Source organism: Pelobates fuscus, chromosome 5 (genome assembly GCF_036172605.1).
Source record: "Pelobates fuscus isolate aPelFus1 chromosome 5, aPelFus1.pri, whole genome shotgun sequence".
Taxonomy (NCBI): Eukaryota; Metazoa; Chordata; class Amphibia; order Anura; family Pelobatidae; genus Pelobates; species Pelobates fuscus.
Genome location: NC_086321.1, coordinates 74125906 through 74145722, shown reverse-complemented (window position 1 = coordinate 74145722; position 19817 = coordinate 74125906). Strand labels below are relative to the sequence as shown.

Here is a 19817-nt window from a genome sequence, read left to right as displayed (position 1 = left end):
CATGTACTTAAATACTTAGATAAAAAAAAATATATATTCATGTATAATAATGCATACAAACTATAAAACTATTTTACTATACAGGTCAAACAAAATAATTAAAATAGAACATTTTATTTTTTATGCTTTGAAAAAAACTTGAATCACACAAGCCTTTTGTAACAGCACAAAACAGATGTTACCACTGTGTTCATATAAATGCTGTGATAATATGACTACATCACTGTATAGCGACACTGACTTTTAAAACCTGCTTTACACCAGCAATGTTTTAAAGGCACACAGAATAAAAAAAGTTTTTCTGCTGTACCTTTTCATCTTTCAAAAATACATGTCATTATGTAGCAGGTTTATCCATCATTTAATTTCAAACTGCTGGTATTTATCTAAAATATTCAGACATTTTCATTATAGACTATACATTTTCTTCTCTTTAAATTTCAGCATTCTTCCCACCACCTCCAAGCAGCGATGAAATCTATGATGGAGTTGATGATGGCAATGATGGGTAAGTCTTTAGCTTCCTCTTTTACCTCCGTAGATGTCAAATGGAAGAGATGGAGTCTGCTCAGTTTATATAAAATATATAACCCCCTTCAAACCAAAATAGAAGGACAATTTCACACACACACCAAACACACCATTACTATTATTATTATTATTATTATTACTACTATTGTTGCCACTTATATAGCGCTTTACAATATTATAAGAGGGGGGATTTAGCTATAAATAGGACAATTACAAGAAAACTTACAGGATCGATAGGTTGAAAAGGACCCTGCTCAAACAGTCTATAGGAGGTGAGGTGTAAATCACAAAAGGGCTGGAAATAGCAATCAAATAGGGTGAAAGTGAAGCAGTGTGTAGAGTGCTGCTCTTTAGGAGAGAGCAAGAGACCAGTTTGTGAGGTAGAGGTTACTCTGGGAGGCCATAAGCTTTCCTAAAGAGATGGGTTTTAAGGCACTTCTTAAATGACTGAAGACTAGGGGAGAGTCTGATGGTGGTAGGCAGGCTATTCCAAAGGAAAGGAGCCACCCAAGAGAAGTCCTTCAAGCGTGAGTTGGCCGTACGGGTGCGAGCAGCGGACAGGAGAAGGTCACGAGCAGAGTGGAGAGACCAAGAAGGGGCATACCTATGGATCTGTCACGAGATATGAGAGGGCTAGAATTGTTCAGTGGTGTATAGGTATGGGTTAGCATATATAGGATACAGGAAGCCAATGTAAGGACTAGCAGAGGGGTGAGGTGTGAGAGGACCGACTACTACTCTGTATAGAAACTTCATAGAGCTGGACTTTCACAGAGTTATTTACAAAAGTGAAAATTGTTAGGAATTCAAAGTTAATTTCACATTTGAGGCTAAACTACAATTGAGCACCATTGATGCTTCCAGTTCTGTTACTGTTCATAACATTTCTCACTTTGGTAAATAACCCTCAGAATCTGTAGGAACCAGATTGCTAACGCTATTCTTGTCCTTGGACCCATACTCGGATTCACACACTGGAAGCTGAAATGAACATTCTGTGTAACTTTAATGTTCTTTAAATGTTAGACATCGGGTTGCAGTCTGTTTTGGCATTACATGATTTGGTGTCTATCTCTAGAGATATTAGGCTAATTTCACATATCGTAGGCATAAAAGAAAGATCTTCCACATTGCTCACCATACCTAAATATAAATGGAAATACAATAACTGTTGACATTTACTTCACATACAATGTAGATAATGGTGATATTAGCCAGGATATAAACTCATATAAAATGTATCAGTTTCCTAGATTTATAAAGGTATTACCTATAATCAGATCACTGCCTCTATTAGAAATGGTCATAACATTCTCCAAATAAATAAATTATTACAAGCCCAAAAAAATGTAATATTATGAAACCCTAATAATTATGTTAATCTTTTGAGTGTCTGAGGGTCTCGCAGTGTCATTGAAGATCTCTCTGTCACTCACAATGGACTGTAAACTGATCCAGTTAAAACATTGGTGGCCAGGATCTGGCACTCCAGTTTGCCATGCGCCTCAGTCCCAGTGACACTGGAGTAACAGAGTTTAGCGATCACTGTGTTAAAATGTCTCTTCACTGTTCCGTATAATGAGTTATTAAACAATCATGCTTTCTACACACTGCAAAGCTCTGTACCACAGGATGAAGACAAAGGAAAGGGACGTTCGTGGGGGATTTTACAGAAGCTGAAAGGGAATGATTCCAAAAAGAAAAGTTTTTATTCAAAATCAAAAAAAGAAGATAGTGAAGACAATGAATTTGTCCTGTAAGATCTTAAAACTCTGGAACTGTTTGCAAAATGTATGCTAACAGCACCCATCCACTACTAATAAACTTCCTTAATCACTAGATCAACCACTATTCATAATCATTAAGCTGTGATTTTTCTTTGCTTTTCCTTCAACACATTAACCAGTATGATCAGCCTATTAATTTACTCACAATTAATCAATGTAAAACGGAAATATGAAATATTGCTGTATGTAATATGTGTTTTGTTACATGTTATCTGATTATCACTGATGGGGTAAGTATTGATCATCCAGACAGTTATTTTAAGGTGGCTATTGTCATCACTATTCTAGGTGGCTTTGGGGCTAGATTTACAACCTAGGCACCCCTTGGTGGGAGGGCGCTGTACCTCCTTAAAGAGACAGCATCATCAGAGTTCTTTAAGTTCAGGTGGAGGCAGCCATCTAACATTTTGTTGTCAAAAGCACAATAAAAAACGTTGGACACCAGGGGCAGAGCCATATTTCTAGTGGTATACTTGTGTGCATGAATAAAGTTTTTAGCACTGTGTTCTTACCAGATGAAGAAAATTGTGATTAATTTATAGAATATATAATAAAATATTTTATAAATGTTTAATGTAGAGAGACTGTGTTAATTCTTTGTTAATAGAAAGCATATAGAAGTTGTTTTAACATGTTGTCTTCCTTTTTTTGACAGATTATCTCAATCTGGACATGGTATGTGAAATATATACAGTATTTATTTATATATATATATATATATATATATATATATATAGAACGATAAATAAAATAAATTATGTCTAAGTATAGAAAATGTCTATGTATAAAATGTTATAAAACACAATCCATCATAACGCTGCTATATAGGTTGATTTATCTAGTTTTTATGGCAGAAGTACATAGATGATGTTTTAGTTTAAGAATGTTAACTACATTTTGCTTCCTGTTGAACAAACCACATATTAACCCATTAAGGACCAAACTTCTGGAATAAAAGGGAATCATGACATGTCACACATGTCATGTGTCCTTAAGGGGTTAAAGCAATGTGCCCTCAAGTGCATTGTTTAGAAAGGATGGCATGTATAGGAAGGCTGACGGCATTTTGACATGAAATATTCACTGGAAACATTTACTATGGGTAGCTGAACCAACATGTATGTTCTATGTATGTTTACAATAGACATGTGCAATTTGTTTCCTTCCGAATGTTAATTCGGCCGAATTTTGGGCAATTCAGATATTCGGATACTTCCGAAGGTCCAAATAGCCGAATTGCTGAAGTCCCGAATTTGGGAATGCCGAACCGAAATTTTTCCCATGCACATCACTAGTTTAGAATGGTACAGATAGAATGGTGAGTTTAAACTAATAAAGAGTAAAGTGATATGATATGTTTCTGCATACATGAGATCAGAGACATTACAGAACTATTGAGAGAACACCATTTATAATTACAAAGTTAGTGGACAGTAACGTTTGGGGGCAGGTTAGGATAAGTATAGGGGGATGTTAGGATGTAAGGTCTTAGTGAAATTTAGTTTTTTGTGTTAGTGGATGTTTACAGTTAGTGAAGATTTAAAGTTTATGGTTTAGGAATAAGGAGATATTTTGGTTGCAATGACATTAAGTGTACTAGTATAGTGTACAGCACTATAATGACACTGCACTATTTTAAATGAATGCAATTTCTGATGTGTTGTATAGAACAGTGGTTTTTAGCCTAATATGCCCCTATCCTTTTCCTAATCTACCCCCAAACATTACTGTCTACTAACTTCGTAATAATAAATGGTGTTCTCTCAACAGTTCTGTAATGTCTTTGAACTCATGTATGCCAGAGGCTAAGAACCACTGTTCTATACAACACATCAACAATTGCATTCCCTTAAAATAGTGCAGTGTAATTATAGGGCTGTACACTATCCTAGTACACTTAATGTTGTTGCAACCGAAATATCTCCTTATTCCTAAACCACAAACTTAAAATCTTCACGAACTGTAAACATCCACTAACCCTAAGCTCAATTTCACTAAGTATCCATAAAGACCTTCAAGCCTAACATCCTCCTATCCTTATCCTAATCTGCCCCCAAACGTTACAATAAGTCCCCATGTCATGTTATTGGGTCAGCATTATTAAGAATGTTCATCAGCCCCTCGGGCAATGGCCAACCTTAAATACACTTAAATTTTACACTAAAGTGTTCCATTTTTACTTTATATTGAGAGCCCTTTTTTGAGAAAAAAAAAAAAAGTTAAAGTACATTAACTAAAGCTCGTACAGTCTTGTCCCTGCAGCCCGATCCACACATACAGTAAAAACACAAACAAACAAACAAAAAACTATAATTGCATTGATACTGGTGCTGGGGTAAGGTGGCCCACACAGTAATTTAATGCTTCTTCACCAGCCTCCTATATGCTCTCCCTGTCTTGCCACTTTACTGCATGACTCTCACCAGAGGCTGCACACTGATAGAGGACATGGGGATATGACAAAATTCTTCCCGTGTCTCTAAACGGTGTTGCCCGAATATCAGGCAGCCTGGAGTGCTGAATTTCTAGCTCTGTGCTGCAGACTAGCAATTCTCATTTATGGGCTACCAAACAGGCTACCAAACAGTTTAAGGAGCCCCACATTTGGCGTCGCCTCTGCTAGTGACACCCAGTGACATTCCAAACTCCCTTGTGCATTCTGGTGCTTAAAGTGTCCTTTTAAAAAAGGAATAAATTAGTTTAAGCAGTTTAAATCAGTTTAAATATTTTCATAATTAAAACCTCTTCTCAATTTCTGCAACAGATAACGATGTTTATGACGATGTGGATTCAAGTGACTTCCCTCCACCTCCACTGACGAGGTAAAAATATATTTCAAAAACGTCATTATCTATAATATTTGGATAGGAACCATAGTAACATGTATCCATTATAATGAGATATTCTGAAAAGGAAACAATAATATAGTAAAAGACCACTCCACACACATAGAGCACTTCAGCTTTCTGCATTTCAGTGCTTTGTGTGTCTGGAGCCTGTCACATTTGTGACAGTTTATAAAATTGCGGATTTCAACAGAAATTTGCACTTTTGTAATTGGGTGTGTATAGTGGATGCAGAGTGTGCTATGTTGATGCTGAGTGTGTGTATAGTGGATGCACAGTGAGTGCATAGTTGATGCATAGTGGATGAAGAGTGCGTGCACAGTGGATACAGAGTGTGTGATTAGTGGATGCAGAGTGTGTGATTAGTGGATGCAGAGTGTGTGATTAGTGGATGCAGAGTGTGTGATTAGTGGATGCAGAGTGTGTGATTAGTGGATGCAGAGTGTGTGTATAGTGGATGCAGAGTGTGTGTATAGTGGATGCAGAGTGTGTGTATAGTGGATGCAGAGTGTGTGTATAGTGGATGCAGAGTGTGTGTATAGTGGATGCAGAGTGTGTGTATAGTGGATGCAGAGTGTGTGTATAGTGGATGCAGAGTGTGTGTATAGTGGATGCAGAGTGTGTGTGTATAGTGGATGCAGAGTGTGTGTGTATAGTGGATGCAGAGTGTGTGTGTATAGTGGATGCAGAGTGTGTGTATAGTGGATGCAGAGTGTGTGATTAGTGGATGCAGAGTGTGTGTATAGTGGATGCAGAGTGTGTGTGTATAGTGGATGCAGAGTGTGTGTGTATAGTGGATGCAGAGTTTGTGTGTATAGTGGATGCAGAGTGTGTGTGTATAGTGGATGCAGAGTGTGTGTGTATAGTGGATGCAGAGTGTGTGTGTATAGTGGATGCAGAGTGTGTGTGTATAGTGGATGCAGAGTGTGTGTGTATAGTGGATGCAGAGTGTGTGTGTATAGTGGATGCAGAGTGTGTGTATAGTGGATGCAGAGTGTGTGCATAGTGGATGCAGAGTGTGTGCATAGTGGATGCAGAGTGTGTGCATAGTGGATGCAGAGTGTGTGCATAGTGGATGCAGAGTGTGTGCATAGTGGATGCAGAGTGTGTGATTAGTGGATGAAGAGTGTGTGTATAGTGGATGCAGAGTGTGTGTATAGTGGATGCAGAGTGTGTGTGTATAGTGGATGCAGAGTGTGTGTGTATAGTGGATGCAGAGTGTGTGTGTATAGTGGATGCAGAGTGTGTGTGTATAGTGGATGCAGAGTGTGTGTGTATAGTGGATGCAGAGTGTGTGTGTATAGTGGATGCAGAGTGTGTGTGTATAGTGGATGCAGAGTGTGTGTGTATAGTGGATGCAGAGTGTGTGTGTGTATAGTGGATGCAGAGTGTGTGTGTGTATAGTGGATGCAGAGTGTGTGTGTGTATAGTGGATGCAGAGTGTGTGTGTGTATAGTGGATGCAGAGTGTGTGTGTGTATAGTGGATGCAGAGTGTGTGTGTGTATAGTGGATGCAGAGTGTGTGTGTGTATAGTGGATGCAGAGTGTGTGTGTATAGTGGATGCAGAGTGTGTGTGTATAGTGGATGCAGAGTGCGTGCATAGTAGATGTATAGTGTATGCATAATGAAGGCAGAGTGTGTGTATAGTGGATGCAGTGTGTATAGAGTGGATGCAGAGTGTGTGTGTGTATAGTGGATGCAGTGTGTATATAGTGGATCCAGAGTGTGTGTTTGCATAGTGGATAATGTTTGTGTTTGTGTAGTGGATGCAGTGTGTGCGTTTCCATAGTGGTTGCAGTGTGTGTAAATATGTATGCAGGATAGGGACTGCGTTCTGTGGGCAAAAAGATTTCTTATTTTTATTTACATTTTTAAAAAAATAATAATAATCATTTTATCCCCCCTCCCTGCCTCTTACCTGTGGTCAGGCAGGGTGGACACTGCACTCCATGATAGTCCAGTAAGATTTTGCAGGCTGCCAGCTGCATGCATAATGAAGAGGGGGCCCAGCAAATGCCAATTTCCTACTCCAGCAGGTCCTCTCCCTTTCTCGCAAGTCTGGCGTCATGGCACACGGAGCATTGCCTTGGTAACCCGCAGCAATGCTCTGACAGACAGGCTCACAAGAGTTGGAGAGGATCTGCTGTAGTGGGAAGATAGCATTTGCTAGGCCATCTCTTCACTATACATGTATATATATATATATATATATATAGGAGGTTGAGATTTTTGTCAATATTTAACATTTAGGGTTTTTTTTACCTGAAAATAGAGTTGGTAACTAGAGAAGTGAGGTACTATAGGGAAGGGAAACACAACATTATATCTGATATTAATGTAATGATATATGTTGCTGTGATCTAATTATGTATGTGTTACAGGAACATTCCAAGCACCATAACCACTACAACTTGTTGTAGAGATTATGATACTAGGAGTGCCCTGTAGCCTGCCCCCCCCTAAACCTTAAGACCAGTTTTTTATGGTTTTATGTCTTATCTGGGGTCTACCGCTGGAAATGTAAACCTAACATTTGTAATTCCCTTTTCAATGAAGTCTAAATGTGTGGGTCACCATGCCCCTTCTATATATAATGATTTTTAGTGTTTGAATAATGTATTAATTTATGTGAGTAAATAATATAATCTTTTCTCTCTTAATTTAGTTTATCTTTGAATACAAAACCGTTACCTGGAAAACCCGCTGATAAAGATTACAGAACTCTGAAAAAAATGGAGAAGGAAGAGAAAGAATTCAGGAAAAAGTTTAAAGTATGTCTGCAGCCATAATGAACAATTAAAAAAAAAAGGATGGTCACACAAAAAACAACAACATATGTTTTATTCTTTCTAATGAAGCTTTCCTCCCAACCACTATAGTCTGGCATTTGGCTCAACTCTAAGTCATAAGTAGAGCTGTACAGGAAGAGAATCTACCTGAATTCAGAAGTATATATTCCCCCAAGGGTGCAAAGGACCTTGGCCATACATCTGCTGATAATCCTATATATAAAAGTGTCACAAACTCTTGTCCTATATACTCAAATTGATCTACAAATCAGGAGATATAGTATCAATTCACAGGTCTGAGCTGACATAGGAAAACAGTGAAAAATATCACTAATAGGACAAATATAGGACAAAGTGTTGTCAAATCATAGACACAAGTGTCATTATTCCAACAAACTACACTGATCAGACACAACACTAAAACCACTGACAGGTGAAGTGAATAACATTGATTGTATTATTACAATGGCACCTCTAAATGGGTAGGGTATATTAGGCAGCAAGTGAACAGTTAGTTCTTGAATTTCATTTGTTGAATGCAGTAAAAATAGGCAAGTGAAAAGATCTGAGTGACTTTGACAAGGGCCAAATAGTGATGGCTAGATGACTGGGTAAAAGCATCTCCAAAACGGCAAGTCTTGGGGGTGCTCCTGGTATTTAGTGATTAATACCTACCAAAAGTAGTTCAAGGATTGACAACTGGTGAATCAGGACTGTGGGCATCCATGGCTTATTGAGGCAGGTGTTAATAAAAAAAAAAAAAACTACTGTAGCTCAAATTTCTGAAAAATGTAATGCTGAACTGAACCATGAAGCAATGGAAGAAGGTCCAGTCTGATGAACCATGTTTTCTTTTAGATCAGGTGGATGGTTCAGTGCTTGTGCATTGTTTACCTGGGGAAGAGATGGCAGCAGGATGCACTATGCGAAGAAGGCAGGCTGGCAGAGGCAGCATTATGCTTTGGGCAATGTTCTGCTAGGAATCTTTGGGTCCTGGCATTCATACCACTCTGACAATTGTTACAAAGCATGTAAACCCCTTCATGATACCAAAAGACATGTTCCCTGAAGGCACCTTGCAGGACTTAAATGATCTGCTGCTAATTTCTTGGTGCCAGATACCACAGGACACATTCATAGATCTTGTGCAGCAAAAAAAACACCTCCCTTCCCTCCACAAACCCTCCTCCTATAATTTTCTTTCTTTTTTGTTTTTTATTTTCTGCCCCCACGAGCTATTATTCTTCACCTATACCTTTCACGCAACACATCACATACTGTTTGCAGGCCTAGCTCCTGTTACCTCAATTACACAATTGCCAAAGAGCCCACTATCGTTCACTGGAAAAACTCCCACCAGTTGGGACATATACTATGACCACACACCGACACCCACTAGTCTCCAGAAGACTCTGTCACAAAATGCTCATAACACTGGGCATATCGACCCGTATATACACTCCAACTATGCAACTCAGGCCCGGACTGGCCATCGGGAATACCGGGCAAATGCCCGGTGGGACGCGATGGGCGTGGGGCCGAGGCCGGCAGGGGAGAGCACAGGATCTCCCCTGCCAGCCCCTGCAGGGCCAGCGTATCCGAGCGCCGGCCCCGCTGTGTGCCTTCGTGGGTCAGTGGGGAGATCAAAGATCTCCCCAGAGGCACTGAGATGCGGCTGCTGGCTTGGGAAGGAGGGAAGAGAGGACCAGCGGAGCTCTAGCCAGCAGCTCCACTGGGTCCTCTCTCGAGGTCTGAGCATTTCCGCGGTTACCGCGGCAACACTCAGATCTCGCGAGAGTGAACTCTAGCCTGCAATTTGGACGTATTGTATGTGTGAAGGGCGCAGTGTGTTGGGTGTGCTGTGTGTATGTGTGAAGGGTGCAGCATGCATAATATTATTATTATTGCCATTTATATAGCACCAACAGATTCCGTAGCGCTATACAATATTATATACTACAGCATCACTACACACATTACGCTCCAGATGCATGCTAGATCCCTTACCCTATATACACTCTGAATCCTCTATACACACACACACAATCTCCTATACACACTCTGGGTCCTTTACACACAAGATCCCCTACACACACTGCACCAAGGTCCCCTACACACACTACACCATATGCTTTTCTGGCCCTTTTGTCCTTTGGTATCCCACTTATGGAGACACCAGAGACAAGTTAAAAGCAAACACAGTGCAAGCATGTTATTAAATTTGCTTGCGCTGCGCAGAAAAAATACAGGGCCTTTTTCTAATGCCAGAGCTCTTCAGCGGGGCTCTGCGCATTGAACTAACATGCTCACTTTGAGAGGGGGCGTGTTTGTCATTAGTGATGACAAAACACACCCTATCTGGCCCCGTCCCTTTCTCAGGGGCCCGCTGTGATTGAAAAATGCCCAGGCCTAATTTTTTTCCCAGTCCGGCCCTGATGCAACTCCATATCGCCTGGCTCCTTGAAGTCCATATTGCATTGAACTCACTGTAACCGTGTAGACTCCAGGGCTGTCCTTTTCTGGGGCGGGCTGAGGATATATGTGTCACGTCTAAACATTTGTTATGAAGGAACACAACTGCATATTTCTTATAGTTTGGATTTTTATTTATCAAAAGTAAAAGGTATTGACTTTAAGTCCAATTTACAGGTACTGTAGCTTTAATTAGTAAACGATAACTGAAGTTTCACAATTACAGGCACTGTAGCTTTAAGGAGTAAACGATAACTGAAGTCCACAATTATAGGCACTGTAGCTTTAAGTAGTAAACGATAACTGAAGTCCACAATTATAGGCACTGTAGCTTTAAGGAGTAAATGATAACTGAAGTCCACAATTATAGGCACTGTAGCTTTAAGTAGTAAACGGTAGTAATTAGCAGACACTGAATCAGAAAGAGTCTCTTAGTAGTGTTAATGAATTAGGTGATAAGAAGTTACAATAGCTGTTACATAGGCTTTAACTGAAGCAAGACAGATGCAGCTAACTTATATAAAGTATGAGTTGAAGTTAGCTGTAATTGGTTTGTTTTGTCGAAGGACTTTGGAGACAGGAAATAACAGCTTTGAGATGCAACGCTTATCACAGAGGTTTTACTTAGCTTCCGGCACATAGAACACTGGTTCCCGAGATCTCCTCAGAGGCGGTTATCCTGAATGGAGAGAGTTCAGCTTTAGTCGTGGATGAGGAGAGGTGAAGGGAACTTGAAGTCTTCCAGTCCGGTCCGGTAACAGAGGGCTTTCACAACGATGTTGTAGCCGGTTCGTGAGTACGGAACGTAGTTCAATAATCCAGCCTCGCTCAGCTGGTGCGGTCGGATTAAATAGGGAGACCGTGTCATAAAGGGGTGTGGCTAAGCTCCGTGGAACCAGGAAGTAAGAGGATACCATAGTTAAGGCATGACAATATGGCTCCAGGCTGCCCACAGAACCTTTACGCTACATACACACAGCACACCCAACACACTGCGCCCTTCACACATACAATACGTCCAAATATATATATATATATATATATATTTGGACGTATTGTATGTGTGAAGGGCGCAGTGTGTTGGGTGTGCTGTGTGTATGTGTGAAGGGTGCAGCATGCATAATATTATTATTATTGCCATTTATATAGCACCAACAGATTCCGTAGCGCTTTACAATATTATATACTACAGCACCACTACACACATTACGCTCCAGATGCATGCTAGATCCCTTACCCTATATACTCTCTGAATCCTCTATACACACACACACAATCTCCTATACACACTCTGGGTCCTTTACACACAAGATCCCCTACACACACTGCACCACCTACACACACTACATTCCTGACATACAAACTCTGGATCCCCTATGCACACACTACATTCCTTGTAAGCAAACACATACTACATTCTCTAAACACACAAGCTCTACAACCCCTACGCACACATTACAGCCGTATGCACACACTCACTACATCCCCTATACACACTATGCCCCCTATAAACACTCGCTACAGCCCCTAGCCACACATATTACACCACAAACACGAATTAAATTGACCTATTTACACAATACCACACCACAATCAGCTTACTCTACACACACGCAATCCCACAAGCAGGCTCCAAACACATACACCATATGCTTTTCTGGCCCTTTTGACTTTGGTATCCCACTTATGGAGACACCAGAGACAAGTTAAAAGCAAACACAGCGCAAGCATGTTATTAAATTTGCTTGCGCTACGCAGAAAAAATACAGGGCCTTTTTCTAATGCCAGAGCTCTTCAGCGGGGCTCTGCGCATTGAACTAACATGCTCACTTTGAGAGGGGGCGTGTTTGTCATTAGTGATGACAAAACACACCCTATCTGGCCCCGCCCCTTTCTCAGGGGCCCGCTGTGATTGAAAAATGCCCGGGCCTAATTTTTTTCCCAGTCCGGCCCTGATGCAACTCCATATCGCCTGGCTCCTTGAAGTCCAAATTGCATCGAACTCACTGTAACCGTGTAGACTCCAGGGCTGCCCTTTTCTGGGGCGGGCTGAGGATATATGGCTCCAGGCTGCCCACAGAACCTTTACGCTATGTAGCGATAAATGGGCATTAAAGATTTAAAGCTAGACCAATACTAACACTATTTTCATTGTTACTTAATTACTTTTCATTTTTCTTAATGTTGAAATTTATGGTAATTATGAGATGATGTCATAAAGCTGTATCCTTCTCATGCGATGTCTTGCCCCAACCAGTGTATACGCATCATCAAATGTTTTTACAATGGCATATTCTTTTGCTGTATTTCTGTATCTTAAAAAATAAAATCAAAAATATATAAATAAAGATTATTTAAAAAAAAAAAAAAAAGCAAATCTCAATTGGAATTGGAAACTTGTTCTGTTTCTCCATTCTTTGATTAAACTGTTTATTCCGCCATCTCTTGTTACAGTTCAATGGTGAAATCCGAGTCCTCTCATCAGTCCAGGTAGCAGCCAATCTAACTTCAAAGAAGTTTGGTTCTAAAGATTTATCTCTAAAACCTGGAGAGTCCTTAGATGTAATACAGAACACAAATGATACCATGATTCTGTGTAGGAATAATGAAGGAAAATGTAAGTAAAATAACTGCATTTACTTTGTTCTGCTTTGTGTACTAGGATGAAATATAGGCTACTGAACTAAGTGATAATCCTGAAAAACAAAATTATTGGAAATATTACAGAGTAATTTAAGATTAGAGATCATACGAAATAATATACATGTAAACCAAACATTCATTCTACATGTATTCCAGCCAAGCTGACATTCTCCTATTCTATATTCCACAAATAAGTAGTGACAGGCATTGTGTTAGCAGTTTTCCTCCTCCCTGTACCATTAGCATAGCTCCCGATATCTAAATTCATGGTTTGATAAGTTTCTGAAAGATAACCGGGAATAAAGGCTGTGAAATTCCACCATAGGAGAGATGGGACAGTATTATGTTAAAACAAATTTAATTGTCCCTTAAAAAAGGCCAGATTAGCTTAAAATATTTGGGTAACAGGAAATACATGCTACTCTCTTTACTAAATTTGTACATATTTTTAAGCGTGTCTGCTACATAATAACATGTTTTTGCTCTGTCTGTATTGCTTTCTCGGTTTTTTTATTGGCTATTTAAGCCATGTTTTGTGTACTTATTGTGTTAAATATTTCTGATATAATATAGTTTTGCATTCCATACCTTTGTGTACATACAGAGGTATTTCAATGTCATATTAAATATTAATCTGCAGGTATATTGCCAATAGACAAAAGTAATCGGACCCAAGCAGGTTCTGAATTAAGGGAATTTCCACAGTTGAAAGCAGACAGTGTTTTTAGGATTCGTGACCTCATATTTTTAAACCGGGTTCTCCAAACTCTGTCCCTGCAGGTTTTACTGAACTACAACTCCCATGATTCTGTAAATAAAACAGCCAGAGAAACATGGGCGATGTAGTTCAGCAACATCTGGAAGGCCAGAGTTTCGAGAACCCTTGATCTAAAATGTGATGACATGAGGTCAGAAACAAAATCTCCATGTTGAGTTTGAGGAAACAAATCAATATGGTTTGTTTTCTTTTATAGTGTTTAATACACACACATAAATGTCAATTTTTATAATTTTTTTCTGCATACAACTTTTATATGCCAAAAGATTGTCTAATATGTTTTGGTTCGGGCACATTTTTTTTCGTTGAAAATGAATGCCGTCTCTAATCGCCTTTACTTCTTTAATTATTATTACACTTTCCGCAGTGCTGTACATGGGTACAATTGGTACAAGTAAAAAAGACAAAGGTACAATACTTCTAGTAAATCACAAAGTGTGATAAACAAATACAGGACATGTTGAGGGCCCTATTACCAACACTTTGGACATTGAAATATTCCATTGAAGTTTTATTAAATTTATTTGACAAAAAAAAAAAACTTGTTTTTGTTACAAACTCATAATATTGTTCCATATATCTTCATTATAATGTTGTTAAAATCCAATAAACTTTGAATTAAAGGGACACTATAGTCACCTGAACAACTACAGCTTAATGTAGTTGTTCAGGTATTATCTATAGCTCCCTGCAGGCAATCTAATGTAAACACTGTATTTTCAGAGAAAATACAGTGTTTACATTGATTGATAGGAATACCTTCAGTGGCCGTCACTCAGACGGCCACTAGAGGGACTTCCTATCACGCAGGGCCCTAAAAAGGCCCTATACACGTCAGACGTATTAAAATACGTCTGACGTGTTCAGGAGAGAGAAGGCACTGTGTGCGCGCCTTCTCTCTCCAGCCTGTCAGCGGAGATGGGGGGCGGGCAAAGACCGCGAGCTGAGCTGTCACTCAGCTCAGCTCGCGGCTGCGCACACCGCGCACATGCGCGGTAGTGCACTCAGCACTTCAGAGGGCGGCATGAATGCCGCCCTCTGAAGTATGTGTACATGTGTGGCGAAGCCGCGCATGCGCACAAGGGACCAATGACGCTTCCAAATGGAAGCGTCTGATTGCTCCCTGCTCGCGCCCGCCTATTTCGTCATTTTGACGAAATGGGGGCGCGGCTTCACGAGGCTCCCGGCGCTGGAACGAGGTGAGTAAAATGTCCTCCCTGGAGAGTCCCTTTAACACATATTTTGAAGCTTGCATTAAACTATTTTGCAAAGGTTGTATCGTTGGCCTTGTTATGAAACAGTCCACAAAATGTTAATTGTGATACCATATATTTTAGAACCTCTCTGTGCCTTGGTACCCATCATCTACAATTTTGCTATCTCCTTAGGCAAAAAGAAAAAGGTTCATGCAGTTGAAAATTTCATGGAACCATTCACAATAATTGCACTAATTATAAATAACCTATTCTCTTTTTCTTACAGATGGTTACGTTTTAAGAAGCAACTTGGCTGATGAGTAAGTTATCATGAACTTTTTTACAACTTAAAATGAATTTAAATTTGATAACTTAATTTATAATAATCCACCAGATTATTTTTGATAGGTAAGACTTTTGATGGCATTCAGAGGTTTATTTTTTGAATAATTAAAATATTATGCTTGTGCATGCCATCTGAACCTGTTCTGTATTTTTAATTAATTTACCATATAATAATATGGTATTTCTTAACCCATTCCCTCCCAGCAACATTTAGCCCATATATTTTACTTTTATCCAATGCAATTTGTCATCTGTTCATTCTGTTCCACTGGAGGTCTTTCGGGGGAATATGAATAGTAATAGAACTCTAGAATGCCTCATATTGTATGGACACCTACTGTGATTACTGTGGAATTATATTTACATTCTGCTGGCATATTTAAATATGGAAAATTTACATATTAAATGTTGATATTGTTTTAATCACTGTTAGAGCATTCGTTAAATTCATTCTTAGTATTATACCTTCCATGTCCATATAGATATTGTTTTTACCAATCCATTATTTTGTTAATTTAAAAGCATTAAATAATAATGATACATTTACAATTATACATATATCATGGTGTGCCTAAATGTCCTTTGTATTTACAGTGATGGCGAAATATATGATGACATTGGTGAAGGTGTGTATCTATTGCCAACATGCCCTTATGGGATTAAATTTTTCATTCAACAAAGATTATGACATATAGCATTTGTTTGCTTTCTTTTCTTTGCATACACTTATGTTTACATTTCATCTAGAGATGTGCATAGGGAAAACATTTGTTTGATTGTGATTTGTCAAATTTCAAATCTTGGTTCGTCCAAAATGCATAAAATATCGATTTTGACAAACCGAAACTCATCCAAAAAGTTCATTATTTTCCAAAATTCGGATGTCCATTCTTTTCATTGGGAAATGAATGAAGATGGCAGTCATAAAGTTACAAAGTACCAATTTAGGGAGTTGAATGCTAAACTGCTCAAATGTACTTAATTGTGACATTCCAACTGCTTAGTAGATAACTCCTTAATTTGCTATCCTTATGTGGGATTGCCATATTTAAGGACACCATATTAAGGAGCTATCAAATAAACAGCATCCTAATTTGGTATACTTAAACATGGCAATTCCACTAAGGGAACCAATTTAGGAAGTTATCAATTAAACTGATGAAAGATCAAAATTAAGAAAAGCCCTATTCTTACTTTTGATCATTCAAATGTTTAGTAGATAACTCCCTAATTTGCTATTCTTACATGGGATTGTCATATTTAATTACACCAAATAAGGGAGTTATCTGCTAAATCCCAATTTAAGGGAGTTATCTATTAAACTGCTAAGATATCAAAATTAAGAAAAGCCATCATTCAGCTGTTTAATAGATAACTCCCTAAACTGCTCCCTAAAATCTTTATATGGAATTGCGTTATTTAAAGATACAATTTAGGGAACTACCTACTAAACGGCCGAAAGGTCACAATTAAAAAAAGCTCTTCTCTTAATTTTGCTCTTTCAATAAATAAGTAGATAACTCCCTAATTTGCTGTCTTCATCGAAAGGATCTAAATTGAGTTGTGTTGAGGAAATATAGAAAGTTGAGTTGAGTTGAGGGATACTGCATCTCCTATATTTAAAGTGATGCTTTGCTATGCATTGAAGTGGATACTATTGACATCTATTTGGATACAAAGTTTCACTTGTATATTGGAGTGAAGATATTACTAGAGGCTGAATCAAAGGAGGAGAGCTTTTCACAGTAGTTTATAATTGGTGCATCATTAGATCTATTTTAAAAGGATTTGGTCCATATTGATACTTATTCAGCGCTGACATTATTTTATATTTTTAAATCCAAAATAGCAAAATTGAAAAAAATCTCTATATCAGCTATGCTTCTAGCCCTGCTACATTGACCTAAAATGTTGAAATTCACTTTATTGAATTACCCTGATGAAAATGTGAAATTCTATATTACTAATCATGAGTATCTTTCTGATGCACCTTTCCTGTTTATTTACAGAATGTATCTACGACAATGATTAATCGAACACGAGAACATTTAAAAAAACTCAGTATAGTGATATTTCGTTTGCTAATTTGAATCTACAAGCAATGTGGCACTAGGTGATGCTCCTAAGACATTGCCCTTGTAAAGACACCTTCTAAAACCCATCTGTTTCTATTTTTGTATGAAAAAAAATGATGTTTTGGTAATGTCATATTTATTAATTTCTCATAATATCAGGGAAATTGGTCTTCTATAAAGAAAATAATTACAGCCAGTTTGAAATATTTTGATTTATGAGTTTAATATTGTTGAGTGTAAAATGGAATAGGGATTTCTTAATAAACTTAAATAAACTTTTTCTATAAATGTGAAGAAATTATAATTATGAAAAATGCATTGTTTAACGTTATTGATGAATGAAACACTGCCATGTCTGGTAGAAGAACCATTGTGTAGGTAAAGATATAGTCCGTGCCACACTCCAATTAAGTACAGTTAAGCATCTTTCTACTGCTTGTATTGGCAAATATATATTGGCTGGTTAGAGTAGTGGTAACATAGACACCTACCTCAAATCCTCATAGATTGTAAGCTTGTTTTACCAGGGACCTCTTCACCTCTACATATCCCCTTTCCGCGCTGCGGAATATGATGGCTCTATATAATTATTAACAATAACAATCCAGTAGATTCTATGTTAGTTAGAACTCGTGAGAAAAAAAAAACTGTCTTGGCTTCTCCTTGTATATGTGTATGACATCTTTATCCAGATTAGGATCTGGCAAACAACTTGGCAAAAAAGAAAACAAAAAATCCAAAATGTGAAAAATGGAGTTGTTCCACCATAATGTATGTGTGACATCTTCTTGCAGTGTCTAGAGAAGAGCCAATCACAGAGGGTAAACGGGATAGATGGGTGAGTTATTAGTATACTATGAACTTAGTAGATCGCCCAGATACTTACAGTTCTTCAGTACTGCTGTGTCATATCACTGCCCAATTCCAAAATAAATAGAATTGCCAAAATCTACTTTCAATGTAGTATTACATTGTTGTTTTTTTTTGCAAATATATGTGTACTCACTGCCATGGCACTTCTGCTTGGACAATGTAAAAGAATTATGAAAATAAAAATACTTTGGCAGGTGACATGTAACGACATATTCTGATAATAATTAGTGTCAAGCTTCCTTATTTATAGAAATCTTCCAGAATAAAATACATCAAGCTGTTTCTGCAAATAGTAATTCTACAAAAACAGGTGTTTTGTAGATTCCGTCTAGAGGTTAATGGTCTCATGGAAGATACTGGGAATAAATAATTAAATATAATTAATTAGAATAGGAGTCCCAGAAAGGATATAATATGGGATTTGCTCCGCCCTTTCACAAAAGCAGAAAAAGAAGCAGTTGAAAAAGAAGTAGAAAAAAAAGCAGTCTAAGATTGGGGATGGCAACCTATGGCACTCCAGGTGTTGTGGACTACATCTCCCATGATGCATTGCCAGCAGCGTAGCTATAAGAGCATTATGGGAGATGTAGTCCACATCGTGAGTGCTGAGGGTTGCCAACCCCTGGTGTAAGCATTCTGACCACTCTATGGTGATGGTTATTATGACATTAGGCAGCAAGCAACATTCCCTAGTAAAATAGTTTTTGAGTGGCTGACCAATACCATGGGTCCTCATAGCACCATCAGCCTGGCCTCGTACCTATATTTCAAAGCTATTTATTGGCTGAGCAAGTCAGCTGACCTGTTATGCAATAAACGTAGGTTGTTGTAGGTTTTTTTCGTTCACCCACTGCAAAGCGGTGCGGAATTTGTTGGCGCTATATAAATAATAACATAATAATAATCATAATAATCATAATACTTAGAGAGGCCATATAATTGTCTGGGTTATTTTACAATTGGCCCATCTACCCTGCTTTTTTATGGTAACATAAATTATTGTATTCACTTAAAAATGTATATAAAAAATGCAATTAAACAAATTCAGATGATGTATAAAATTAGACCTGAAAACCATTATTAAAAAAATCTAAGTGTGATTTCCAGCATTAACTGAAATGCTTTCTTTAAAAGCAAGACTTAGAACTGCAAATTAATATATTTGTGTACTAAATATTTCCTGAGATAAATACACATATGCTCACATATACTTATAAATGTAAAAACCATTGATATGCAAAACAAGTGATGACTTTAGTGACTGTTTTTATGTAGCTGTGTATAATGAATGTTCTGTATTAAGTTAGTTATATAATGTAAACATATACTTTGTTTCAAAAATCTATATTAAAAATAAAAGTCTTTTATTACTGATGAATAAATGCTTAAGAATTTGTCTGTATGCTTTCTATAGTCTTGATACTATGTAATGATTGGTCAATCATCACTACACTTTTCAGCAGGGACAGATGTAAAATGTA

General features: G+C 38.0%; 1 protein-coding gene across 1 annotated transcript in view; it reads left to right on the top strand.

Annotated features, from left to right (window-relative positions):
- The window catches only part of FYB1 (FYN binding protein 1), a 170143-nt gene extending 150965 nt beyond the window's left edge, over positions 1-19178 (top strand). The window contains exons 11-19 of the mRNA XM_063453992.1: positions 445-508; positions 2150-2287; positions 2974-2993; positions 5083-5140; positions 7831-7936; positions 12881-13043; positions 15330-15363; positions 15983-16014; positions 17398-19178. Coding sequence (XP_063310062.1) covers positions 445-508; positions 2150-2287; positions 2974-2993; positions 5083-5140; positions 7831-7936; positions 12881-13043; positions 15330-15363; positions 15983-16014; positions 17398-17420 — 638 coding nt within the window. The 3' untranslated portion in view covers positions 17421-19178. The remainder of the gene's footprint in view (positions 1-444; positions 509-2149; positions 2288-2973; positions 2994-5082; positions 5141-7830; positions 7937-12880; positions 13044-15329; positions 15364-15982; positions 16015-17397) is intronic.
- The last annotated feature ends 639 nt before the right edge of the window (positions 19179-19817 follow it).